Here is a 24,354-nt window from a genome sequence, read left to right on the forward strand (position 1 = left end):
TTTGTGCATTAGTTTCCAATAAGGTCTCACTACTACACTACTGTGGTATTTAGGGTATCTCTCATGCCTCTGTACTCAATCCAGGGCTTTGATGGAATAGCTGATTTAGTCGGGAAGTCCCTGATAAAGTTACTCTTGCCTCTCGTCACGGTCATTAACATTAACGATTAATTCTGAAATACGTAGTTGCTTGCAGACTAATTACATCACTCCTTTTTTTATTTCCTTGATTCGTGTATTTCCTGAACATGCACACTAGATGTAATCATCACCGAAAGAATGAGAAAGAAAAGTCAAAAGAAGCTTCTCGAAATCGATTTCCTTGTGCACAAAAATCTGTTATTCCGTGTGAAACACAAATGTGTTTTATTCTGTTCGTGATAAAGCCGGTGATCACGCTGGTTGACATCAACGTCGAAGGTAAATGCGTGAATTTTTTTATACCTCGTGTGGTCGTTTTATATCAAGAGGTCCGTAAGTCCGTGGACTTCATCTTATTGGCCCCACGAAATATTATTTAGTATATAGCAATGTTAAAAATGAGTGTACAGGCAATTAGTGTGAAGACAATGAGTTTAATTACAGAGTGGGGATTTTTTATCATTTCTCTAGGCCAGCCACACATCAGAGTACTAAAACAATTTTTTTTGCCGGTTCGCGAACCAATTCCATCAATTATTGACTTTTTGCTCGTCCGCACTATTTATTTATTTTTCGAGGGTTCACAAAGTATAATAGTCAACAGCCATTTTGCATCTGGCACGTGATACATCAATTCTTGTGGATTTTTTGGGTATAAAATCCGAATCTGTTATTTCAAATGCACTACCACGTTAGATTTTTTATGTAATTTAGACATTTACATATATTTTTTAAAAGGTTTTTGGGTTGCTTGTGAAGAAATTTAGTGACGAAATACATTTATGGAATTAAGTCTGTGACTATCCCAAACTCTCTCTCTATTTGTAATCACAAATACTTCACATTGAGTCTGTAATTTGGAAAGCACTTAATCACAAATGTCAGAGGAGGGTGAATCCGAAGACGTACGATCTTCAGACGCGTACAGACCTAATCATCATCATAGTACATCACCTAACTTCATAGAACAGAGAGACCTGAAATGATTTAGTGATTTTGTTTTTCGATTTAAAGCTTTCTAAACAGCGAGATGGATTTTTGAGTTTTTGATTGAAAAAAACTAAACCTTCTTCTAAAGGAACAAAGATTTCAAGTTTCAGATCTAGAAGTGACTATTTTTCTATAAGTTTTTAAATACTGAATTCAACGTTTTTCGACATAAAAGGACTGATGATGGAAATGGGTGTTTAGTATAACCCACGCAAGGGTGAGGCGCGGTAGCCCAGGTCGATAAGATACTCGAATGAAGTACCGAAGGATGTTTAGAGATGTCGCGAGTTCGTTCTTGTCAGAAAACTTTCCAGACATAGGGGGTACAACAGAAACGGCGACATGACCACAGAAAAAGACTGCTACCACAGGGAGTCCGACATCAAGGGGTTAGCGCACCAACCTCTCGATGAGTATGAAAAAAAAAGGCTGCCGTTCGAAATCGGCGATGGATTGTAGGTCCCGGTCTAATTAGCCCTCGTATGCAGAAAATGGCCGTGGTGCGACAGAAATGATCAAATGATGGCAGGGAGGGTGACTATTTATTCAAGTATAATCAGCTTAAAAGCAGTCATAAGCGTAATGGTAACGACTTTCAGTGTTTGTTGCTTATGCAGTGAACAAAAGAGAAACATATGAAGGCATGCTACCTGGAGGCAATCAGATTCGAAAACCATGAGTACAGATGTGCTGTGATGGCCACTGAGTTTTTCACATGTTTACAGGGTATTTTTATTCCTTCCTCAATTTTTTTTGAGATTTTTTTGGAGTTTCTTCTTTCCATAAATCTTGAAATTATTTTTTCAAAAATTATATTTTTACATTAATTTTGAATTATATCCTGTCACTACTTACGAAATTATTTATTTAATTGTTTTTCCCTAAATCAAGAATTATTTGTTTCAAAAATTCGCCAATTCTGGGATTGTTTCACTGATTAGAAATTTATATTAATTACGAAATAATTGCAGTATTTCTGGAACCTTCTGGAAAGATTCTTGGATCTTTATGAAACTACGAGCCTAAAAACTGTCTGGGACTCACAGGGTCCTCCGATTTGTTAAGGTCACCCTTGTAATGTATCAAACGCACAAAGTTACTGGTGAATCCGGAAAGCATCTCACAATTCTAGATGCCGCAGCATAAATTTCAGGGGGCCTGCGGGCTTCGTAATTTTTCCAATTTAATCGTCTTGTCAATGTTTTTAACCATTTTCTGATAATTATCAGCGGGCTATGGGGAAAAGGTGGCCCTCAGGCCATGCGTTGCAGACCTCTTGTCTAAAGGGACAACGTTAAATATGAATTGAAAATATCTATACCATATACATGGTCAACCCATGGACCTAGGGCCAAATGTGACCCTCCGAGTCATATGATATGGGCTGCGATCCCAAACCTAATTTTGCTAAAATTAGCCAAGCGGCACCTTTCCTGATTACTTTAGGGATACACAACATGTCCTCCGATCACTTGAATGGCATGTGGCACAGTTCCAAATCACTTAAGTGACCAGCGGCATATTTACAGATCACTCAACACCCACTGCGATACAGTTCCAGAGCACTTAGGCCACTCACAGTGTAGTTCCACATCACTAATGTTACTTGCGGAATATTTACTGATTACTTGAGAGATCTGCGGCTCACTTACAGACCTGACTTGCGATGCTGTATTAGATCACAAGTAGGCCCGGAGCACATTTCCAAATACTTAAGTAATCTGCGATACTGTTTCAGTTCACTTAAGTGACCCGCGACAAGTTTAAAACCAATGACGTGGCCCGTACTCGCCTAAGTGTTGAGCAGTGAGCACCCTTGATGTATACCATAGTTTCTCAAACTGTTTGTTCGATCGCCCGCTTCTTCAGAATTTCTTTCCCCTCATCGCCCCCAGACTCAAGCGAGCCCGTAGGATCCTATATTATACTTTTAGCTTTTACCCCCCCCCCCCCGAACCATTCCATTGCTCCCCAGAAGGCAATATTGCCCACTTTGAGGACACTGATCTATACTATTGATACAAAATCGTTCCGAATGCTGTTCCATTTAATGACGCTGATAGGGACGTACCGATTCATGGCCAAAAATGTCTTTATCATCCTGGAAAATTGGAATTATTCATTTTGCTGTGCATATACAGGCAGAGCCGTCTTAAGAATATCATGGACCCCCGGGCCAAGTGACTTTTCCGAAGCCCTACCGGACGAATTCTCGAGAAATTCCACTACTTCCCATTTTTCTGAGGCCTTTCTTCTCTTGAGGCCGCCGGGCCGTGCCCGGGTGGACCCATGCGTTAAGACGGCACTATATACAGGTTGTCCTGCAAGCACTAATTCGGCCCTTATCTCATCAACCGTTCCTCGTAGACGTATGGATTCAATTAAAAAAATGCTTAAAATGTGTTCAAAAGTTACTCTGTACCAGTTTTTAGAGTGAGAAAAGTGTCACAAAATAAAAAAAAAATTTTAAAAATTTTATACGGTCCCCCGTGACCTCTAACTTTCAATTAGAAAATTGTTGCCCTGTCTCTCTTCAGGTAAAAAAAAAAATTTCACGTTTTTAAGTGTAATATTCGCTGAGATATTTGAATTCAAACTTGAAGAAAAGTTCATAAAGAACAGCATAAACTAACGGAAAATGCTTAAACGTTTCTTTCCCTCATTTATGATTTTCTAAAAAACCATGTTTTTCTCCGATTTTTGAATTCAAATATCTCATCGAACATCGCAGTTAGGAACGTGGATTTTTTTTTGCTAGCCTTAGGAGAGAGACAGGGCGACAGCTTTCTAATTGGAAGTTAGAGCGCAGGAGGACCGTACCGTATAAAAATTTAGATTCATTATTTGTGGCACAATTTTTACGCTCCAAACCGGCGCAGGGTGATTTCTGAGAATACAATTTTTTAAACTGGAACTATTGGCGTAGTACGCAAGGGGGGGGGGGGCCTAACTAAGCCCCCCCCCCCCCTAAGCCGAGATTATAGTATTATAAAAAATTCTGCGTACGCCTGTGGCTATAACCATACCTCCACGGCGAACGGTTGATGAGATAAAGGGCTCATTAGAACTTGCAGGACACCTTGTTGATACAATGTGTCTTAATATGGTTATCATTAGTGATGTTCATTTCCAGTTTTGAGAGGATTCACACTGTATGTTCACCGCACCGTCAACAGCATGAAGCAATTCGCATCAATCCTCCATAAAGTTCTGTCGTCGAAGCTGTCCCGTCCGAAGCCATCTTCTCGTCGTTGATCCAATTGGAGTTGGTGAGTTTTTGCGATGTGGTAAATTATTTCATTGCTCCAATTGTTATTTCCAAGTGTTTTTTTTTAATTGAAGTTTTAGTTGTTCTTTTCATACATGACTTAACAGACACCATTGTCACAAGAACCTTCAATCCGATATCATTTTCCTAGATTTGTCTAAAGCATCTGACAGGGTGCCCTATAATAATGTTCCGGATAATTTTCCACAAGACTTCGGGATTGCAAAACAAGAAGCGGTTCGACGGACAAACACAGATTCATTTACAGAACAGCAATTTACACGTATTTACAGGCTAATCAGAGAGCTAACAACTTTCTCGCAAAGTTTAAACACGACTGACTGACTCTCCTTGTGCCTCTCTAGCCTGTCTATCCTCCGATTAACCGAAACCGGCATCAACCGATTTCGATATTTCTGAGAGCCATCGAACAAATCGCGCTATCTATCGCCTACAGACCGTAACAATAAACTTTTACTAAAACTTCCAAACCTTGGTCTAAATGTTCAACTGCTTAAATGGGTGAAGGCCTTCCTCATTAACTGCAGCCAGTTTGTCTCATTCAAGGACCAGAACTCCCCATTTCTTCATGTCAAGTCTGGCACACCTCAGGGTTCGGTCTTCTCGCCATTACTATTTTGAATTTATACTAGTATAAATGATCTACCCGTCTCCATAAACTGCCGTATCACTCTCTTCGCTGATGATTGTGTCATCTACAAAACAGTGTCCAATTTTTCCGACCAAGAATCTGTCCAACTCAGCCTTAACGTTATTTCCGAATGGTGCTCAACCTGGGAACTGCGAATTTATGGGACACCTTATACTTAATAGGACCCACACACTGTTTAATGGGACCACATAAAGCATTATATGGCCCTGGGAGATTTTTGGCGTGGCCCGCCCACGAAATGGCATACATATAATTATGAAAATACGTACTAAAAAAACATCACCGTGAAGAAAAATAATTGCAGTTCTACTAGATTTTTATGGCTTTTTGTACACCTTTATGCTATATCACCGTTCTAAATGATATTTAGGAAAATGAATTATTTTTGCAGAACTGATTTCGTTTAGCAGACCAGTCGCGATGTCTAAACGCCCGAGTGGCGTGGCGGTAAGATGCTTGTCTACCGCCGAGAAGATTGGTGTCTCGGATTCGCACCAGAGGGACGATGTAGATTATATATTTACCCTAAAGTTGTCTTGAGATGACCACCAATAGAGAGCGCCTTCATTTCCAATCCAAACTTATTAATGGCAGTAAATTGGAATATGGCCAGAGTTTTGGTAAAGTAGTCATGATGTCTGCGGAGCAGTAGGTTCGAAAGCCAAAAGAGCATGCAGCTGTGAGACTGGGAACCCATGATAGTTTAGTACTGTATGTTCTAGATTTCAATTATTTATAATAAAAAACTATAATTTTTTTTTAGTACTTTGTAATAAGGGCTCTTCAACCTTTGGGTCGCGATCCAAAATTGGGTCACGGGGGGTTTCGGAATGGGTCGTACAAAATCCACTTACAATCCGGATATAACTCCATTTGTAGTGCCACTGGTCTCTCAGGAAGGCCTTAACGATTTCGGCTTCCAGGGCAGGGACCCAGTTACATTTTGGTTCCCTCTGAAGCAGCCATCTTCAACCTGTTGCTCACGAGCTCCCACGGTGCTCCCTGAAGCACAAGAAGTGCTCAATGCTCGTGCCAGATTTCATGCTCGTGAACACTTTTGATAAGCTCTTCCATTAAATACCCTGCGAAAATTTCATTCAAGAATTACGATTATGCAAATTTCAAGCATACGTCACTGCAAGGCATACATGATTAACTCATGGCTCGCAGGCCTAATGTGGCTTTCGGAATAACATGATACGGCTCCGCGACCTCAAACCTTAATTTTGTGAAATTGAAAAAACTAAGCGGCACAATTACAGATCACTTAAGTGACCTGCGCCACAGTTCCAGATCACACAAGTGGCCCGCGGTATATTTAAATATCATTTAAGTGGCCAGCGGAAAATTTACAGATCGCTCAAGTGGCCCGTCGCACAATTACTGATCACTCAAGTGACCCGTCGAACATTTACAGATCACTTGGTTGGCCAACCGAACAGTTCCAGATCATTTAAGTGACCCGCGGCACATTCACCGACCACTCAAGTGGCTGTCGAATACTTAAGTACTTAAGTGGCCCGTTGCACGTTTGAAAACCAATGAAGTGCTCTGCACTGTCCTAAAGATTGAGCGCACTTGCCGTAAGGGGTGCTCTTTGTTTGATGATAAGTATAGGCAGTGTTCAGAGAATTAATTGAAAGATAATTTCAGAATTAATTGAAAGATAATTTCAGAATTAATTGAAAGATAATTTCAGAATTAATTGAAAGATAATTTCAGAATTAATTGAAAGATAATTTCAGAATTAATTGAAAGATAATTTCAGAATTAATTGAAAGATAATTTCAGAATTAATTGAAAGATAATTTCAGAATTAATTGAAAGATAATTTCAGAATTAATTGAAAAACTTTTCCATAATTATGAAAAATGATGTTAGAATTAATGAAAGAAATTTTATTGAAAATTGATCAAGACGAAAAATTGGAAATTAGTTAGAGAAGAATAATTCCAAAATGAATGAAAATTCAGAATTTTTACCAAATAAATAATTTCTCAGAATTAGTGAAGGCTTGCAATGATTTGGGCCACCGAGTTCAGGCTCCATAGGCCCACACGTTAAGACATCACTTACTGTATTGTGGTTAGAAAATCTTAAAAACCAAACATTTTGTTATTTGGGAATATTTAGTGAGCATTATTGAATTTTCGAAAGAAACCAATCTACCAATACCAATTTTATACAGTCGAATGCCGTTTTAACGAATACCGTTATTGCGAAAATTTCGTTGTAACGAACACACTTTCCTAAACCCACATATAAGATTGCATGGGAACAATGTGGAATTCCTTTATAGCGAAATTTCATTACAACGAAGTGATTTCTCTGGTCTCTTGGTGTTCGTTATAACGGGATTACCATGTATTCCCTTCTCCTTCAGTTTTGCTATTTATTAAACACAAATCACGTAGAGAACGGTCCCTGTTTCAATTATGGTGTTTTTCGGTGGAGAAACATCATCAGAGTTAATGATACGTGAAGTCCACTGACTCTCTCTGACACGTGTTCTCGGACAGCAACACGGATAATGGACAACGATGGATAAGCAGTGGATCAAGATAAGCTTCTTTCCAGCTATTTTACATGTTTATCAGAGCAGTTACATTTCCACTGGCCTGTTGAAAAAGCTGAAGAACAGTATTATTGACAATTGCGGTGGTTAAAACCGTCTCCTTGGATCCAGTTAGAAGAAAGCTACTTCAGGTCAATGAATTCCCGGATGTGTTTATGGCTAAGTGTATTTCATGCATCACCAAATGCTAAACTGACCAACGTTCTTTTCATAGAAATAAATTCGACAATATAAGTGTTATCGACAAAGGTCATGGAAAGTTGTTTTATACAGTGCACGCTGCTCATTGCCATCTCATTTCTGATAACAATAACCGATTGATGACAACATACAAAAAGAATCCTGGCTGCATGTGTGATTACTATGTAGGATTGACATCAGCCATATAAATATATTCAAGAACGTCAGAGAAAAGTTCATAATGAAAACTTGATACATACTATTTCTGTATTGTAATTACAGCTATTGCAATATCACATGAATCTGATACATTATTTGTTCATCAAATATTGAAAAAAATGATAATAATAAAATAAAATAATAATCGGGAATATGAAAAATAACCATATTGCTGACATTATGGCTTTGTTTCTTCGTTTCCCGTCACAGTGGAGGCGTTGTATATATTTTGTATGTATTGTGTATTTAGATCATTCGAATCTTCCACCTCAACATGCCAACTCCATCTTCGTACTTTCCACACAAATAATCTTCTCACTTCTTTTGAAATCCCAAGCTGCGGTCTCCAGCCCTTATGTGCCACTGGGAACACACTTTCAATTTTTCCCCCTGGTCATTGGGTTCAGCTATCAATTTTAGCCAAATGGCTTTTATGTTACATCGACCTGATAGCTGTCTTCATAGGAAGAACGACGCGAGTGATTGATACTTGCGAGCGCAGGGCAGGGGGCCCGCTACTATTAATTTTTACTAATTTTTCCGGCACAACCCTGCCTCTTTTGAGGTAACGGAAGTAAGTTGCTTTGCATCAGTCCGGGGTTGTGTGCATAGGCAGAGATAGACTTGGAAGTCTGAAGGGAGGGGGGGGGGGTCATTATTTCTGGGGGGCACGATGATGTCAATTCATATATGCATTAGATCAGTCAACTTCACCTTTGACGCTGGGGGGAAGGGCAATGCCCTCCACGCCCGTCCGTATCTCCGCCCATGGTTGTGTGAGCGGTTCTATCTATCTAACCTCTAATTAATTACATTTATACCCTGCATAGATTACGTCCTGAAAAACACATGAATTCGTCAACCAATCAACGGTCAGCATGTCCATTGGCCTAGGCTGTACTGTGGGGTCATAATACACAATTTCTCTAAGATGCGGAGTGTTCAGATAAGCGTTGCTTGTCAAAATGAGTATTTCCAGGCTCCTGATATAGTCTACAATAAGTGGCAAGTCGAAATCTTCACGTATGCTGTACAACACCCTCTGTTTATCAGATAAGAGATGAATATAAGGTGTTTAGAGTAATTTTGAGAAATTTGGTTTCTTTATTTTGCTGTATTGAAAATATGACACTAGATGACGCCACTGAAACTTATATACAGTAAATTGCGCGTACCATACTCGTAAAAAGCAGTTTCTAACCTTTAAATGACAACAACCTGTCTTTAACTTTTAGAAACAACGGTACTTCTTTGTTACAACGGCCCCTGACGGGGATAGGAAGATCCCCGTGTTTTCGGCTTCTCAGCAAAACTCATAAGCTATACAAAACTGAAAAGGAACAAACGTCTAGGGTGCATTCCTCATTACGGTGGGGGCCACTATAAAGTATGAACTGTACCAACGAAGTTCGGAAAAACCTTTGAACCGCAAAGGGTTAACCATCATATTATTTTTGATAGCCATGCCTCTAAACGATTTTGATGTTAAATAACGTGATGAAAGTTATGTTAAAAATAATCTCTGATCTGTATTTAAGTCTACGTAGAGATGTAATTTTGGGGATTTGTTTTTCAAATCACGCTTTCAAGAAAAAATGCGGCGGTACCTAGACGACGGAGAGCGTATTACCTTCGCACAGGGCCGTGTTAACGAATGGGCTCACCGAAGCACGACACGAGCGTACTCAAGTACGTATTGGGACTCATGATAATGAGATTTTGTACTGTAATTCTTTCTAGAGTACGTATTTTAGTTGGTATGGACGGAATACAGCATGAATCGAGCGCGTCCAGGCTCTGTCGCTATTGAAATTTAACCGCAATTAGTGGTCATAAGACCGGGGACGTGCCGGGAAAACCTACTGGTGTATCAGCCAGGCGAAGCCACCCGAGGGCGCCCCTCGCTAACTCTCTCGCCACCCTGCCTCCATCCCATTTCCAACCCAACAATAGCCCAGCATCGCCACCCGGCACCACCAGGACGTTCGTGCCCGCCCCCCAACCCCAACTAAACATCCTCAGCCAAGTCCCACAACAGCCGCCACCCGGACACTAAAAAAACCCCACATCGAACCGCGACCGAATTCCCCCCCCCCCCGCCCCCTTCCGGAGCTTCATTATAAATCAAAACAATAAATAGTTACACACAAAACATATTTACAGACACTTGGATGCCTCACGACACAGGCCTTTACGGCGCATCAGTTTGTAGTAATGTGAATTCTCAACAGTTCCTCAGTCATTCATTGCATTGCGTGTAGGGCCCTTATGGCCTGGCTACACAGTTCCGTCTTCTTCACGTACAGGGCCCCTGTGGCCAGTCCACGCGGGTCTTTTTCTCCTTCACGTGCAGGGCCAGTTGAGTTGGTATGGATAGGTTGTTTCAGCTAGGTAGGGCCACAAGAACAACATTTTGTACGAAGGTCAGTAGTGCAGTTAATATGTCAATACCCTCATATTACCGGTTTAGTTTAGTTTAGGACCGAGCACGCCCAGGATCTGTCGCTTTTGCGATATAAGCTCATAGATCGTGAGATCGTGGGCGTCGTTCCGGAGAAGACTCAAACCGGCAAGCCGGCCGTGAAAGCACGTCCGATTCGGACCAACATCCTGCCAACACCCCAAGCAGCACAACCACAACCCCCCCCCCACCCCACACTCAAACCCCCAATCCCCGGGCACATCACCGCTCGACAAAGTCAGGACAGCACCGCGAGTGTCGCACTCACGGCACATCAGCACTGGGGGAGGGGGTGGGGATCGGGTGGACTCTGTGTCACGAAAAACTGAGCTACAGCTACTACTTAACCGGACGTGCTCCTCGCACCCATGCATTCTTTATGCGGAATTTCCTAGCGAATTAGTTCATGTATGCATATACTTGGGACTATATATTATCTATGCTTGTTTCGCGTTGTGCTGGTGCTGCCATTTGTCTTCCACAGTCTTGAAGTGAAAATGTTTGAATATCCATGCTATGTATGAATCGTGTTGAAGGTATGTGTCTGCTCTCTACAGAGAAACTTTTTTTCGATTGGGAGACCGGCTCGCATTCGAATGGCCACCACTGTGTCATTAACGGGATCGTAGTGATGATGAGAGACCCAGCACGATAACCACACGACCGTGCAGTGGTTACGAAGCTGCACTGGAAAAAACTTGGCAACGGGTAAGTTCGTGGCAGAGTTCTGGTGTTCATTCGGGGGGGGGGGGCCCGGGCATCTCTGGCACAGTGGGCATCACGTGGGGGATCCACAAGGATGTAAGTTAAAAATTATAATTTACACATTTCCCCTGGCATAAGCAGACGCAGAACCCCCTCTCCCCCGGACGAGAGGGTGGGGGGGGGGAGCTAATCATTTGAAGTATGTATAGCAAATGGGGGGGGAAGCGATTATCCCCCCCTCACCGTATTCACCAATGACCCCGGGGCAAGCATGTCCTCTGTAGTCGTTTTCGTGAGACAAATAAAATTCACCTATTCATCCTATGAATTTTCATACTTTCGAATTTGAAGGTCAGCCAAGGTAAAATAAAATTAATTACCCGTTGCGGGCTTCTGTTGCATCCCTGAGGGCAGTTCAGCATTAATGACGAGTAGCCCTTAGGGATGCAACAGGAATCCCAATGAAAGCTCGTCATCAATTGGTGCTGAGCTGCCCTCAGGAATGCAACAGGAGCCCTAAGGGAAGCTCAGCACAATTAATGGCAAGTAATAAAAAATTTATTACAAAGGCCTTTTTCTCTCTTGCCATGACCAATATTGCACAGCCATTATGCAATACGCCTATTATTTTAGTCTATCTGAACCTTGGTGGAAAATTGCGCTTCCGATATTTAGAGAAGTTACCGATACTTGGAAGGTAGTGACCTTTGACGGACATCCCTGGGTTCCATGAAAGCCTTCCATGGAAAAAAAAGAACCAAATCGTCTTATCGGGGCCCGTGGTCAAAAAATTATCCTTACGCAAGCGTGACAAATGACGAGTGACAACATAGCCGATCTCCTATTTTCCATACGGTGGACGGAAATAGTTAGTATATAAAGGTCATCGATATATAACTACTTTGTAGCTATTCAAGCGTCACCACGTATAAGAACTGATAAAAAATTGAATTTCTCGACATTCGGATACACAGCGACTGACATACACAGACACAAACGCAGACCTGCAGTGACCATTCGAAGCTTGTTCCGTAAGAATTGGGTAAGTTGCGCTGTTGCCTAATAGTATTATATTGACTTCTCTCCGTCGTATCTTAACCCTTTAAGTGGCATTGACGAGATATCTCGCCTCCTTAAATGTCTGTTATTTTAGCATTGACAAGCCCGGATATTTTGTGAAGTTGATTTTCTCAATGAAACACTTTTACCCTATACCCCTTAGCGTGCACCTACTGAAAATCGGAAGAGAGTATTCTTCATTTAAAAATAATATGAAATTTTTTTGATAGGGGGCTTAGTGATTTCTCCTGCGCCGCTTAAGGGGGGTGGGGGCTCTCATACAATTTAACTAAGGGCTCTAAAACTGTGCCAACTGTCACTCAAGGGATTTCTAAATGTGCCACAGGCCTACTTGAGTGATCTGAAAAATGTTCCACGGGCCACCTAAATGCTCTGGAATTGTGTCATGGGTCACCTAAGCGATATGTAAATGTGCTGCTTAGTTCATTTTCACAAAATTAGGTTTGAGGGGACAGGCCACATCAGATAACTCCCCCGGGCCACATTTGGTCCTCGGGCCAAGGATTTATCATTATATGGCTTGGTCACAATGAATTTTTTATTAGGAAATTTTGAGTTTTTTGGCCTTCAAATAGGATTGGAAATTAACAGAAATTGATTGTAATAACATATAAAGGTATTTTATTTCGCAATTTTGATTTTTTTAAAATAATTTTTTTGCATTTAAGAAAATGATTTTTTGATCGTTTGTGGGGGGAGGGGCGGGAGCCCCGCTATGTCCCCCTCCCCACGTACAGTCTCTGATCCCCCCAATATGTGGTAGGAGGTGGGCGGGCAGAGATGTCGAAATTTTGCTGACAAGGGGGGGTCAGTTTTGCTGACGGGGGAGGGGCAAAAATGGCTGAAAATTGCTGCCGTAATACTTGAACGGCTCCTAGGCAGTACTCGCGACTGGAAAAGGGTTGAAGACCCCTGCCCTAAAGGGATTCACTTTTGAAAAATTCCTTCTTAGTGAGGCTCTTACGTTATAAAATAAAACAAGTGACCTAATTTTATATTTATAGCTTCAGCGTTTTGGCTCAGCGGATCAGTCAGTCAATGAATCAGTCAGGACATGTGTTATTTTATATACATAGATAACATTCGATGTTCTTCAAGAAACTGTTAACTTAGGCTAACTGTTGTCTCAGGCTAATTAGTATTCTACTCAATTCCTCGAGAAATTAATGTAAATTTTTTTTAAAGCAAAGATCTTTTTTTGCCTCGTCCCATCTTTACGAATTGAGCTTCGTGGGAGGGGGGAACCATGTCAAATCATTCGAGAGGATCCAGTAAGTCGACTGATCTAATGCATATATGTACAGATGAATTGACATCATCGTGCCCCCCCCCCCCCAGTAATAATGACCGTGCTCCCCAGACTGCCAAGTCTATCTCCGCTTATGGATCCCAGAAATGATTCCTAGTTATAAGGATATGCAAATAAGGGTAAGTGAAGCGAGAAAAGAGGAGTGGCCTTATCGTTTTTTTTCCAATTGCATTACACTGATGTAATCGGAGAAAAAAATATTCAGTGAAAAAGTTTTTAAAAATTTAAAGATGTTATTATTTAAACTCTCTTGACATCATCTATGAAATTTTTTTTGAAAAATTCTGATTTTTGTAATATATTCTTTTGAAATTGCAATTTTTCATTCAGCCTTAGAGTTTTTTTTTACCCTACTCTAACTCACAAGGAAAGGGTCACTAGGTGTCGCCTTCAAAAGAATTAAGTACATTCATAGCTCTCAGAAACACATAAAAAAAAATTAGCGGCGGAATGCAAGTAATAATAACAATTTTACGATCAAGGACGTAATATTGCGCCCAAACACCAGTGGAATAAATTCAAACATGTTCTCTGATTTCTTCCCACTGAAGCTTTGTTGCAATCCTATGAAAAATATAATATTATTACCTCCGTTTATTTCTATACCTCTAATAGTGATTTTTTCCCCCACATGTGATGTATCCTTTTACTATATTCATATATGAGCAAATGAGGACAGGTAGGGTGAAAGTGAAAAGGGGGAATCTACTTCGTACGTACTCTCTTATCAACTTAGTATAGTATGTAGATTAAAATATTCGTAAAAAATTTTAAATAAAAATCAATGGTTATATATATATAAAATTAGTATTTTTAATATTTCTACTAGAGCCTAGCTTTCACCATGTTAAAAGGCGTGAGACCTCTTAAGGCGGTATTCACCGACATGGTTTAAACTATAATCACAATTTTTTGATGAGAGATCGACACGGATTGGTTAAATTTAGGTTTTCAACCAATCTATGTTGATCTCTTATCCAAAAATTGTGACTGCAGTTTGAACCATGTCGGTGAATACGGCCCTGAAAGTGGTAACATCACAATTCGGGGTTTCTGATACCAATAACCGATTGATAACTCTATCCGGAAAAATCGCATTTGTAAATACAATGACCCTATGCCCACTTTAGTCGAACGGGGCGTTGGAAACGGCATAAATCAACTTTTCATTCCAACATAAGTTCCAAAATGCTAAAAAACGTGCCATTCTTTTTCAATTTTTCTAATCGATTTTTCTTTCGTTTAAGCTATTAATTACGCTAGTTTTTTGTTCAGAAATTTTGAGGAGTTAGAATGGAAATGTCTAATGCGTATCACGAAATACGATAATTTCTATAATGTACGGGGTACGTTCTATAGATTCCCTTGTGAAAGTCTTCAAGCCGAGGAACCGTGGATGTGGTCAGTTGAATGAAAGAAACAGGCCATGAACGACGGGTCAGTTTGACCGCTTTAGGAAAAAAAAGCAACCACAAAATTATTTTCCTTTACCAAAACTTCTTAAAACAGTACATATTCAATCTCTTTGACTTAATTTTGCAATAAATCCTTGTCCATCAATAATTTTTTTCGGAATTATGGTCTTGTTATTACAGAGACTATTCCCGTGTCTTGTGTGATACTTTATAAAAAGAGGTTTGAATATGATTTTTCTTGAAATCTGGAAATTCGTGATTTTCACTTGGCAGTCTACTCACAAGGTTTGAAGCCTGATACGGTCGAGAAATTTGCGAAGAGATTGCATGTGTGCGGAATGAAGAAACGTGACTAGCCGACAAATCCTGAGCAATATAAAATAAAGACGTAAGGCTGCTTTTTTATGGCGATCGCATGTTGCCCTGCATGAATTCGTTTCGCCGAAAACAACAACGACGCTCATCAGTCGAGTGATAAAATTTCATAATTTATGGCAGAAAGTGACTTTTTCCACGATTTAAATTTTGTGTGTGCGTCGTATTCAAGACCTAGATTTTCTCTGCTTACCAACGGTAGAATTATTTTTATGCTTGGTCGAAAGAATCATACATGGAAAAATAATGGCTTCCCACATCATCCAGCTGGACTCCTAGGCTGGGGACTTTGGTGGGACACCTCCCTCCCTCTCCCGGGACCCTGTATCAGAGTTTCTCTAACTTTTTGTTTTCTATCACCCTCCTTCTTCAGAAAATTTTTCTCTGATCACCCCTAACTCAAATCAACTCATAAGATTCCATGTTATTTCCGTAGCTTCTACTGCTCCTCCGAACCATTCCATCGCCCCACGGGGGCAATATTGCCCACTTTGGGAAACACTGCTTATGTCCTTAATCTTTAACGGTGATATTTTTGGAATGTCGAGAAGCACTGGTTTCTACGTGGAGGATTTCTCCAAAAAAAAAAATTTCCACCGCTTTTCTTTTAGCATCATTGCATATTGTTTGTCTCCTGAGATTATCCTGCGGCTCGTGGTTAGAAACTGATTCCGAATCGGAAATTTTTATGGTCATTTTCATCATGAGGGCAGTCGACCAGCACTCGATCAACAGTTTTATTCTAGGGTTGATCCAGGGCCGTCTTAAGAGCATCATGAGTTTCCGGGCCGAGTGATTTTTCTGATGCCCTTCCTGGCGAATTCTCGAAAATTTGAACCGGTTCTCATTTTTGGGAGGCCCCCGGGCCATGCCCGGGTGGGCCCATGCGTTAAGACGGCACTGGGTCGATCAGCATGTTTTTCCCTGATTTGTTCAATTTTGAGAACTGAAATAATTGAATATCAATATGTTAACGAGTGAGAATTTTTGTGAAATTAATTTGATTTGATGGCTTGAGAAATTGTACTATTGTACCTTTCAAAGTTTTGGTATTTTATTTTCAGAACAATGTCCCGTTTACACTTCCTGATTGCGCTTAGCCTAGCGTTGGCTAATGCGATACCCGAATCTACGGCTGAGTCGAAAACCAACGACGTCAAGTTGCTAGAGGGATCACAAACATCGGAGAAAGGAATTGACGCTACCGATAACAACAAAGTATCAGACCAAATCGGTAGATTCGGTTCACTATCACCGGGTACCGACTATCACGAAACACAACTGAAGGCTGCGGATGTCAAAGATGACGCCACTGGCTTGAAGAAAGAGGATTCAGTAATCAAACTGAAGTATGAACCGAAGAAGGACAATGCTGGACGAATGGAAGAAAAGAATTTATGGGAGACGCTGAAGAGCTTCTTAAAGCAGAACCTGGAAGCCGCAAGCGCGAAAAGCAATCAACAGGTGGACGATCAGATGAAGAAATTCTGGGATACGTTCTACTACAAAGACGAGAGTGACAAAACCGATCTCGGACAATCAAAGCTCAAAACCCAAGTCGAAGCCGAGAGCAGGGTACTGGAAACGAAGGACGTCAAGCGTAAGATCAAGGAGAAAGAACGAGGTGTCGGAACCGAGACCTTGTTCGATCTCGGTGAGAAATTGTTCGACCAGTCGTTCGACAGCGACAGTGATGACGGGAAAATCGTCACTCCTTCTGCCGCCGCGAAAAAGCGAGTCGCATCGAAAATTGTTTACGCGGACGAAGTCGCGGGTGAACAGATGCTGGACGGGAAGGACGACCAAGTCATGGGTGCCCAGGAAGACAAATGGGGTGAGGACGAACTTCACAAAGTGGTCAAAGAAGAGAAAGCAGCATCCGACCGCAAGAAGAAACAGAAAGCCGAAGATCCTTTCAAGAAGACCAGCTTCGGATCGAAGGTCGATGAAGAGAAAATCCACGAGGAACACACGGTGGCCAGTACCGGAGGAGGTTTCGACCCACGTTCCATCTTGAGGGGTTTTCTACCGTCTTTCGGACAGGGCGACGATGATGATTACGATGATGATTCTTCGGACGATGATTACTATAACGACGACGACGATGATGAGGACGACGACAACGACGATAGAGAAGACAGTTCAGTATGGCTTAGGCGAGCGATAACGAGCAACGGCATCGGTGGACGGATACCGCTTTTCCTAGACAGTAACCTTAACCTATACGTGCCGATCCGAATTCCTACCACGACCACGTCGTCCAACGGCCCTACTTTCCCTGGTTTCCAGAACAGTAATGGGAACGGGAACCAAGGCGGTCGAAATGGTGGTGGCGGACAAAGGTTCTCGAGGATCACTGAACTCGTTGGCAAAGAGAAGAGCGAGAAAGTCAAAGTGAAGGCATTTGAAGTGCCTTTCATCAAAGCTCGTGAAGCTGAACATCGATTCGGTATGTTACTGTACCCTTGGGTGCCGTTGAAAGATTTGGTTGAAAAAGTTGAAGGTAAGAATTTCATTTTTTCCTTTATAACTCCCATGTTTGCGCTCTGTTTTGGTCACATATGGTTTCACACCTTTAGTCACAAATATGATTGCACACGCGCTCTAGGTCAGTGTTATGCAACCAACGGGACACGGCCCGGTATCGGGCTCTGACATCAGTCACACTGAGCCATGAGTGAATCGTAGTGTTTCATTATTTCTATTAATTTCCCGTTAGCCACGTGTATGGCCGAGCCTTTCACCTACAAAAAAGTAAATTTACCGGGCCGCGACCTTTCAAAGATTAAGAACCAGGGCCGTCTTAAGAGCATCATGGGCCTCCGGGCCGAGAGTGATATTTCTGAGACCCTACCAGGCAAATTCTTGAAAATTTCAACTAAATCTAATTTTTGTGAGGCCCCCGGGTCGTGCCCGGGTGGGCCCATCTTTTAAGACGGCACTGTTGAGAACCACTGCTTTGAATAACTCTTTCGGTCGCTCTTCAATCTAGTCCCTCACTCTCTAGGTTACTCACTGTCCCGGTCCCTTGCTCTCTGGGTCCCTCTTACGATAGCTCCCATTCTTGCACACTGTTCTGGTCGTTAACGTTCGTGCACTGTTCTAGTCACTCGTTTGGTCACATACTGATCTTACCCCCTTGCTCTCTAGACAAGGGTGCGTATGTTACGGTAAATGTGATAAATCTGATAAATTCATAATAACCGGTTATTATGCATACTTACCAATCGTTTTTCTAAGTTTGTTAAATTTATAACTTTTACTGGTGAATATGCATGATACCCAATATATAATACCCTTGTATAATTGATGAATTTGATAAATATGAAAAACATATTCCGAATGAATCTACTATGTGTGATAAATATTTTCGGACCCTGATATAATAGTAAATTTCACTATCGTACCCAGATATAATGATACAAGACATGTTGCATGAATTATCATGTATAGTATATCATGTAAACACAATTTATCATGCTTTACCAACGACGTGACTGTTGGGTATTACGCATAATCGACGTTAAAAGTGATAATGTATTTAGTACTTATTAAATTTACCAACGACACTTGGGTACTATGCATAATCACCGGTAAAAGTGATGAATTTAGAGAAATTTATCAAACTTACCAAAATGGTTGGCAATTATGCATAATAACCGCATTTACCCTAACGAATTAATGAGGGAAATCATTTCAAAATTAATGAGAGAAATCATTTCAAAAGTAATGAGAGGAATCATTTCAAAATTAATGAGAGAAATCATTTCAAAATTAATGAGAGAAATCATTTCAAAAGTAATGAGAGGAATCATTTCAAAATTAATGAGAGAAATCATTCCAAAATTAATGAGAGAAATCATTTCAAAATTAATGAGAGAAATCATTCCAAAATTAATGAGAGAAATCATTCCAAAATTAATGAGAGAAATCATTTCAAAATTAATGAGAGAAATAATTCCAAAATTAATGAGAGATATCATTCCAAAATTAATGACAGAAGTCATTCCAAAATTAATGAGAGAAATCATTCCAAAATTAATGAGAGAAATCATTCCAAAATTAATGACAGAAGTCATTCCAAAATTAATGAGAGAAATCATTCCAAAATTAATGAGAGAAATCATTCCAAAATTAATGACAGAAGTCATTCCAAAATTAATGAGAGAAATCATTCCAAAATTAATGAGAGAAATCATTCCAAAATTAATGACAGAAGTCATTCCAAAATTAATGAGAGAAATCATTCCAAAATTAATGAGAGAAATCATTCCAAAATTAATGACAGAAGTCATTCCAAAATTAATGAGAGAAATCATTCCAAAATTAATGACAGAAGTCATTCCAAAATTAATGAGAGAAATCATTCCAAAATTAATGAGAGAAATCATTCCAAAATTAATAAGAGAAATCATTTCAGAATTAAGGGGTGATATTTTACAGAGAGTGCAGTGATTCCCTACGGCACCAGTTATAATGCGAATCAGAAAATTTTGAAAACTGCTTAAAGGGTTAAAAATCTCTGCCATCGTATAAAAAGAGGTGAGGCACATGGAGAATGATTCAATAATGTTAATCACACACACACACACACTGAAACAAAATGAATCGAAACAGGGGAATCGCGACTAAATACGCGCACTTTTATCCCAGCCCATAACGATTTCCAGTTGAATATTATTGCAAGATAATTTGTTTACATCATTGTCTTACTACAATCGAATGCACGTTATATCAATAGGAAAATCGTTGTCGTAACGCCTGGCCGATTATCACGGCTAAAGAGACACTTTCTCCAACGCCCAAGGTCTCGAAAGTGTCTTGGACGAGGTCATTGGATCCATGACGTAATGCTTTGGCGGCTGCGCTTTCGGCGAAGAGACTACCTATAACACTTGCGTAACATGCGCGTTTTATATTACGCAAACGGTTAGATTATTTATGCAAATTACTCAAGTTCTAAACAACTTCCCGGATCTGTAATGGGAAAAATATAGTTCTTGGCATTTTGTGAAATCAAAAGCTGATACGCGAGGCGGGGGCGATTCCCCCCTTCCTAGAGCTGAATTATATCGGAAAATTTGCCCTTCCCGTAAAATACAAGATGATCCAAACGAAGCTACACAAGTTGTCGCGACTCGCAACACATCACCGCAGATCCGCGCCTGCTCCACCCGCCGCTGAAATTATCTGCCTCGGCTTTTTCGCCGCTGAATACGTCAACCTCGGATTCCTTCGCAGCAGAATATGTTAGCCTCGGCTCTTATTTTGATCTAATGTATCTATGTATAGATGGGCAACCTTCATTGGTTTGGAAACATGTCGCGAACCACTTGAGTTATCTGGAAATGTCCCACGAGCCACTCAGGTGATCTGTGCCGCTGGCAATTTAAGTGATCTGGGAATGCTCTTCGTGTCACTTAAATGATCTGGAGATGCACTTCGTGTCACTTAAATGATCTGGAGATGCGCCAAGAGCCATCTTAACGCATGAGCTCATCCCAGAATGGCCCCGGGGGCCTCAGATGCACAGGAGTCTTTACGATAATGAGATCTGGCAATGTATATGTAAATTAGAAGGTGGTGCTTAAGCTTATCATTTTGCACGCGGTCGATGATGCTTTGGAATTGCCTAAGGGACCTCTGCATGTTAGAGAAATATTAAAAATTCGTTTGGGTTCCCCGGAACAACCTCACTAATATCAGGAGTTACAGTGGTGTTGCTCAAAGTGTGCGTCGCGGCGAGCTGAAGATATTGATTTTGTGTGCCCATTTATGATTTGAAGTGGTTCTTTTGTAGGTGAAAAATATCTACTGTTCTGTAATGGGGAACCGCATACGAACTACGAATTGGGCAAGGGAGCAGCCGGTGACTAAAGTTTGAGAACCACTGGGTTAAACGGGAAACGGCCTTATGATAATCAGTGGATGTTGCAGAAATAAATCAAATTTTGTTTGGGTTCTCGGGAATAGCTTCACTATCATCACACGATTTATGTGGATCAGCCTTATAATCACCAAGAGATGTCGGAAAAATATTCAAAATGCGTTTGGGTTCCCGGGAACAGCCTCACTAGAATCATGGGCTACGGGGAACAGCCTTAGAGTCATCAAGGGATGTTGGAGAGAGATTCTTTTTTTGGGGGGGGGGGAGAGAGGTTTCTCTGGAACACAAAATTTTTATCAGAACGGGTTCCGTGAAGCAGCCTTATAACTATCATGGATTCCGAGATAGCTTTTACGTAGGAAACCCCAACTAAATCGATTTTTTTTCCTTCCAATTTAGACGCCATGAAAGAGCTGAACATCAAAGCCAACCGTGTCGAAGCCAAGACAGGAGCACCGCTTTTCGAGTTCGGATTCGAAATAATCGAAGTCAAGGAGAAGAAGTTCCTGCTGGAGACGAGGACGGTCAAGGATCCAGAGGGTAAGCGTCGTGTCCACGTCTCTCTCCTGGCCGTCAAACCTATCACAGCCGAAGAAGCCAAGAAAGTCGAAGTAGGTTCAAATACCAATAATGCTTTTTAAGATTCTAGCAAGTTGTCTGCGCTATATCAGTCCATTTCCCACTGAAGAAGAGGGCTATATTAGCATTGAAACGACTATTTGGTGTTTTAAACTTTTCGTATGTTGATTGATAATCATTGGATTACATTTTCTACAATAAATACGCATTCATATCTTATTAGCTTTAGTCAGATAACGATAGTAGAATTATAATTTCTTATTAATAATTTTTTTTTGATATTGTTTTCAGGAGCTAAAAGAAGAGAAGAAGATCATCGACGAACTTCTCGACAGGTAACACGATCACGATTATTATAATAAGAATTATTCGAAAAATTTGCAATATTTCATTTACGCAGAGAAGCCGGAGCCATTGATGCTGATTGCGCAATTGCTTTTGTTGCCTCATTTTTTTGAAAGGGGTCCCCCAGGGGGCGTTTGTAGTTGCAATTACCTGTCACCTAATCTAATAAGTCTGTATCGTCTTCAAAAACATGATCTACAAGGAATCAAATAATTGCGACTCCTACCTCTTACCGAGTTTATTGCATCCCAACAGTATGTTTATGTATGTATGTGTGTAGGATTCGGTCTGCAAAAACATGGAAACACATTGAAATCGTTCTTCCAATGCATTTTTTTTTTCTGAATATTTGGTTCCCTCCCGTTTACCCTGTATTTATCCTTACTCCCTTTTTTTAATTTCTGCCCCTCTCTTTGCCAGCTTCGGAATTTCTGCGCAATTTCTTGTTTTCTTTGGGATTTCTGCGATATTTTTCACCTTTTTCCGAGATTCTACACAAATTATGTTTTAAATCTCCGTCTTCTTGCCCCTTTTCTGAATTTCAGTCCCAGCGCCATTTTCTGAATTTCTCTGTCTTTAATTTTCCATTGTCTGAATTTCTGCTTACTTTGTCCTCTTACAAAACTTACTAGTTCTAAATTTCTTGTTCCCCCCTGTCTTTTTCTGAATTTCTGTCATCAATTTCCCCTCTCCTAAATTTCTTTCCTAAAATTCCCTTTTCTGATATTTAATTTCCTTTTTTCCGAATACAGTCGAATCCCGTTTTAACGAATACAGTTATAGCGGAAATCTCGTTTTAACTAACACTTTTTTAATCCCCCGGATACGTTCACATAGGAACAATGCTAGGTAACCAGGAATTCCTTTATAACGGAATTTCGTTTTGACGAAGTGATTCCTCCGGACTCTTCGCGTTCGTTATAACGGGAGTCGAATGTAGTTATTAAAACGAAAAAAAATAACTTTTCATATAGTCGCCCAGTGTGCTCAAAAACCCAGTTGGAAAGTTGATGATCTGACTCTCCAGTTGCCAAAAAAAAAATTCACGTTTCTAAGTGCAATTATTCACTGAGATATTCAAATTCGAAAAACAGAGGGCGGTTGGGAAATATCAGCATTAAATGCGAGTAATACGGTTTACCCGCATTTAATTCTGCTTTTTTCACAACTTTCCTCCGTTTTTTCGAATTCGAATATCTCAGCGAACAATGCACTTAGAAACGTGAAACAGTTTTCGTTGGTAACACCTTCCTAATTATAAAATAATCTAATTATTAAATATTTGTCATGAAATTATTGATGACTTCCATTAACTCTTTCTGAACATAACTCATAATTTCAATTTGAAATCATTCTTTTCATTAATTCTCAATTCTTAGTAATTATTGTTTATATTTTTGATTTTGAGGCTTTTCAGCATTCCTATGGATTCTGACATGTAATGTTTTGGATGCCAACATCCCCCGATCCCAATTTTCTTTTACAATTAGCGCTCAAGAGGCCCCTCTAAACTCGTTAAAACGGTCCGCTGTATACGGAAACTTCACATGGTTCACTAATGGTTGCGAGTGGTTATTATAACTCGGCCACTTCGAGTTGGTTCATGTTAAAGTGTACACGTTATATCAAAGGACGAAATATTGTGATTTAATAATAGTTTTCTTATGCATGATATTTAATTATTGTGTATTATAGGAAGAAAGAATTGCACGAGCTTTGGTTGAAACGCAAGGAAAGTAAAGCCGAGGAGCTGTATAAAGAAAAGCTCGAGAAAGCCGAGCTCATCAAGGCTCTTCTCGGTGCTTCAGACAAAAGTGATAATGACAACGAATAACGTAATGTCATTAATTATTGTTACATTATTTTATAGTTTTCGAACTATACTCCTTTTTTTTTTGTTCATTACTTTCCCGACGTTAATCAATCCCGTGTGTCCAGTTGCATTCATTATTTAATTAATTTGTTTTTCGTGTTACTAGCCATGTTACTATTATGATGGAAAGAAATGTAAATATATACGATGTGAATAAAAAAAAAAATATTTTGGATTTTTTCGTTCGAAAATTTTTTCTGGGATTTTGAACTTTCGTCGAGCAAAGCCGCTTAAAAGATCTTAATGCAGCTTTGCTTCCGAGCTTTCTTCACAGCGAAG

General features: G+C 40.3%; 1 protein-coding gene across 2 annotated transcripts; it reads left to right on the top strand.

Moving 5' to 3' along the window:
• Positions 1–252: 252 nt before the first annotated feature.
• On the top strand, positions 253–24,250 carry LOC149084718 (uncharacterized). 2 transcript variants are annotated; one of them, XM_089235151.1, is made up of 6 exons: positions 253–420; positions 4,265–4,400; positions 16,456–17,894; positions 21,678–21,889; positions 22,149–22,192; positions 23,898–24,250. In XM_089235151.1, the coding sequence occupies exons 3-6, from the start codon at positions 16,460–16,462 to the stop codon at positions 24,034–24,036; spliced, it is 1,830 nt and encodes a 609-aa protein (XP_089091277.1). In that variant the 5' UTR covers positions 253–420; positions 4,265–4,400; positions 16,456–16,459; the 3' UTR covers positions 24,037–24,250. The 2 variants fall into 2 exon arrangements, with proteins under 2 accessions (XP_089091277.1, XP_089091278.1); XM_089235152.1 differs by lacking the exons at positions 253–420; positions 4,265–4,400 and adding an exon at positions 12,148–12,254.
• The last annotated feature ends 104 nt before the right edge of the window (positions 24,251–24,354 follow it).

This window comes from Pholcus phalangioides, unplaced genomic scaffold (genome assembly GCF_987345545.1).
Source record: "Pholcus phalangioides strain wild (caught in Gottingen) unplaced genomic scaffold, Ppha-v1.0 ptg000008l_1, whole genome shotgun sequence".
In the NCBI taxonomy this organism is placed as follows: domain Eukaryota; kingdom Metazoa; phylum Arthropoda; class Arachnida; order Araneae; family Pholcidae; genus Pholcus; species Pholcus phalangioides.

What these genes read in the sequence shown, in the direction of transcription:
- LOC149084718 (XM_089235151.1), top strand. Translation starts at nt 16,460, where the DNA reads ATGTCCCGTTTACACTTCCTGATTGCGCTTAGCCTAGCGTTGGCTAAT. An exon ending in TTTGGTTGAAAAAGTTGAAG is followed by an intron (nt 17,895 to 21,677) that starts GTAAGAATTTCA and finishes CTTCCAATTTAG; the next exon opens with ACGCCATGAAAGAGCTGAAC. An exon ending in AAGAAGCCAAGAAAGTCGAA is followed by an intron (nt 21,890 to 22,148) that starts GTAGGTTCAAAT and finishes TATTGTTTTCAG; the next exon opens with GAGCTAAAAGAAGAGAAGAA.